At 34.2% G+C, this 3,496-nt stretch overlaps 1 protein-coding gene across 1 annotated transcript; it reads right to left on the reverse strand.

The window, feature by feature from the left end:
- Positions 1–336: 336 nt before the first annotated feature.
- On the reverse strand, positions 337–3,256 carry LOC143577334 (protein BEARSKIN2-like). The gene is made up of 3 exons (XM_077061190.1): positions 2,974–3,256; positions 1,896–2,191; positions 337–1,038 (listed from the first exon to the last, which is right to left on the reverse strand). Exons 1-3 carry the CDS (start codon positions 3,134–3,136, stop codon positions 427–429), a joined length of 1,071 nt encoding a protein of 356 aa, XP_076917305.1. The 5' UTR covers positions 3,137–3,256; the 3' UTR covers positions 337–426.
- Between the last annotated feature and the right edge of the window lie 240 nt (positions 3,257–3,496).

Raw genomic sequence — 3,496 nt, forward strand, 5'->3', positions numbered from 1 at the left:
CCAACATAAACATGGTTTGTTAAGTTACTTGTTTTAATGAATAGATAATTAAAGACAAAATATTTGCCTTTAATGATTAACGATGTAAAACCGAATAATTTACAGGGTTGAATATTGACCTTTGTAGAAAAAATCTAACTCCGTTAGAGAACTTTATCGCCCGAAAAGAATTCGAGTATTCTCTAAATGATCCGTTTACTTTAAACCAACGATATAAATACATGATATACATCATGGTGATATTATCTGTCAAATAAAATTTTAAGAAAAATACATAATTAAAATCGTAACAATCAAAGTGTTTGTAGCTTATAGGATTAGAGACATATTCTTATAGGATTAGAGACATCTTCATTTAGAGCCTTAATCCTTGTTTTTTTTATGTTTTACACGAAAATAATAAGTATACAAATATGTATATTTTGACTACTTTCCGTAGCGCCAAAAGTCCATCTCTCCATGCAACGGTAGTTGATTGATTTGTTGCATTGATGAGGAGGATGATGCATTTGTGTTATTCTCATACCTTACCATCCTTTTAGACGAATCACCACCGTCTCCGTTGGCCGCACCAAGATGCGGTGTCACCATCATTCCCCACTCGTTTCCGGTTGCATTAACCATGCTTTGAGCCGGTGGCTCACATGTTCCAACCTCTAAACCAGGCTCAGAAGCCTGGTTATAACCAACTTGAAGCTGGTTCTCACAGCTTCCACTCTCACACTCACCATGGTTCGTGAAGTCATATCCCAAGGGCTTGTGTGTTGGTATGAAGTTTTGAGATTGGAGATGGGGATAATGTTGAGGAAGCTGGCCATGGTTGAGCCCAAGATCAACGAATGTTTGTAGCTGTTGCTGTTGGTGTTGTTGTTCTTGATTGTTTGTTAAGTATTGATGGTTGGCGTGTGAAAATGGACCAGCTTGGTTTGAGCCAGGGTTAAGTTGATCGGACCCAATGCTACCTCTTGACCCTTCGTTTCCTCCAACCTTGAATAGATTTTTCTTCTTAAACACCCTGCAAATTACCCATCCATCTTCCTAGAACAAGAAAAAATAACGACGAACGTCAATATTTTGTGTGTAATGATTCAAGAACGATAATCTGAAATCCAGAATGTTCATTAATATTGAGTTTGTAAACGGAAGAAACTGATTAAAACCGAACCAAATTATATGCATTTGGTTTGGTTTTAAACCGAATTAGTAATGCCTTATAATCTAAATTTGATTCAAAAAGAATAACCTAAATAAAACGAATATCAATTATGGTTATTTTTAGCGTTGTAATAATTTAATAAAAGGAAAAAAAAAAGAATCTTTTAAAGATTAAAAAAATTGTTTATTCGGTCGTAACAAAAAACCGAACTGAATTTGAATTTGGCTAATTCGGTTCGAATCTTACTAAATTTGATCCGGCTATTGCAACCAATAGAGATTCCAGGCTGTCGTTTTGTGTTAATGCTCATATCTTATTTATGGAATTTTGTGGAAGTAGGTTGTTTAGGGACGAGGTATTACTAGCCTACTAGGTGCTTTTTGAAACTTTGCTACCTATGAATCATCATGTAAATAATCTCGGCATGTTTGCTAAGCGAACTCTATAGAGTATTTCACCAAACTTAACCAGTTAAGTTTATCGAGTTCGATTACTGGGGTTTCTTAACCAGTTCCAAATTAAGTTTATCGAGTTCGATTACTGGGTAGCAAAAATGTCTACAAGTACTGGAAGCTACAAAAAACACCTTGAGTTACCGAGCTACAATTGTAACGTACTTTATCCATATAAATATGGTGAAACCCCAGCTACTAGTAGAGAAGCAAGAACAAATGGTTTCAAAATGTTTTAAGTTCTTAAATTAATCAGGATGAGAGGAATAAAGGCAGATGCAACTTACAGGAGACGTGAGAGAGGGATTGAGAGGGTCATGATGATCATCGTTATCTTCTAGTCGATATTCATGCATGATCCAATCCGCCTTTTGACCATGAGGAGCACGTCCACGATAAAACACACGTGTTTTCCTCATACCAATCTTCTCATAAGTGTTACGGATGCATTTGTCTCTCCCGGTTGCCTTCCAAAAACCTGCATTTGTCGCCCGGTTTGTCCTTGAACCTGGCGGGTACTTCCTGTCTTTGTGGCTGAAGAAGTACCACTCGTTTTGTGGTGTGGATCCAATGTTACATCTCTCTGTAATATATATTTGCCAATTCATTGTTACTTATGAGCTTATGTTATATGGCAGTTTTTCTATATGTAATAATGGGAATTGACCTAAAACTAAAATATTGGTTTCAATTTGCTAACTTGGATGCATGCATATTTATCACCATCATCATGAAATAGAGATGGTTTTTAAAGCATATATAAGGGATCCACCTTCTAATGTATCAAATTAATTATAAAGAACCCAAAAAATAATGTAATTAAATTAGTATTAATCATCTTTTAAGTTATTAGATAATCTGAATCATTTAATTAACTAATAAAACATCATTTTAGAATTAAAGTTCTTATTGTTTTTACTTATTGATCTTTTTCATTCTATATAAAGTAAATAATTAATTACCTCATTTTTTTTCTCATAACTTAGTCTAATGGACTAATCCAACCTTAGAAATTAATTTTTCTTTCCCTTTCTCTTTTCTTTTATTGATTTTATCAGTCAGTAATAATCAAATAATTTTTCATTGATAAAATCTATTTCCAAATAGTAAATTAAGTTCATGAAAATAAATACATATAAAAAACATTATTACTTATATATATATATATGCTGTTTATTGAGATGATGTATATTAATAACCTTAAAAATGACATATAACTTACTCATTATAATTCTCTAAAAACAGGTAAAAAAAGAAAAGAAAGAAGGCTAACCTAACTAAACTCCTATAAAAACGAGAAAATGAAAAGAAAATACGATATACACATACACATGATATATGTATAAACATATAATTATATATTACCTTGGAGATCCCATGGCTCAACCTTGTTCAAGTCAATTTCTCTAATAACATCCATATCAAACTTCTGAAACGAAATCTTCTTCTTTAAGTAGTAATGCAAAAGCTCTTCGTCGGTCGGGTGAAACCGGAACCCCGGTGGAACGCCGCTGCTTGACGACGCCATCGTTCACTCTATCGATCTCTCTTTTAATATATATATATATATATAGGATGATATATCAGTCTGAAATTGATGTGAAAAATGGCTTTAAATAGTGGTTACTACTCATGCATGCGTGGGTGTCAATGAAGAAAGGAATGTTGACGGCCGGTGGCGACGCCGGCGGTGTTGCTTAAAGCTAACGTAGATCGCAAGCCACCGTATGTGGACTCATAGACACGATCCATGCAACTTCCTTCCCTTTACTTACGCGCATGTCTCTTAGCGCGTGTATACATATTCCCATTTTAGGCATTAGAAAATTAATTTTCAAGCAGGTAAAAAATTGGAGCACATTTTAACTTTAACTACTGGCAACCCGCT

Source organism: Bidens hawaiensis, unplaced genomic scaffold (genome assembly GCF_021521415.1).
Source record: "Bidens hawaiensis isolate Kalapana, Puna unplaced genomic scaffold, B.hawaiensis_p1.1 tig00028510_1, whole genome shotgun sequence".
Classification (NCBI taxonomy): domain Eukaryota; kingdom Viridiplantae; phylum Streptophyta; class Magnoliopsida; order Asterales; family Asteraceae; genus Bidens; species Bidens hawaiensis.

Coding starts and splice junctions, on each gene's coding strand:
- LOC143577334 (XM_077061190.1), bottom strand. CDS start 3,136: ATGGCGTCGTCAAGCAGCGGCGTTCCACCGGGGTTCCGGTTTCACCCG. Junction 2,192..2,973: donor TGAGCCATGGGATCTCCAAG/GTAATATATAAT, acceptor TATATATTACAG/AGAGATGTAACATTGGATCC. Junction 1,039..1,895: donor ATCCCTCTCTCACGTCTCCT/GTAAGTTGCATC, acceptor TTCTTGTTCTAG/GAAGATGGATGGGTAATTTG.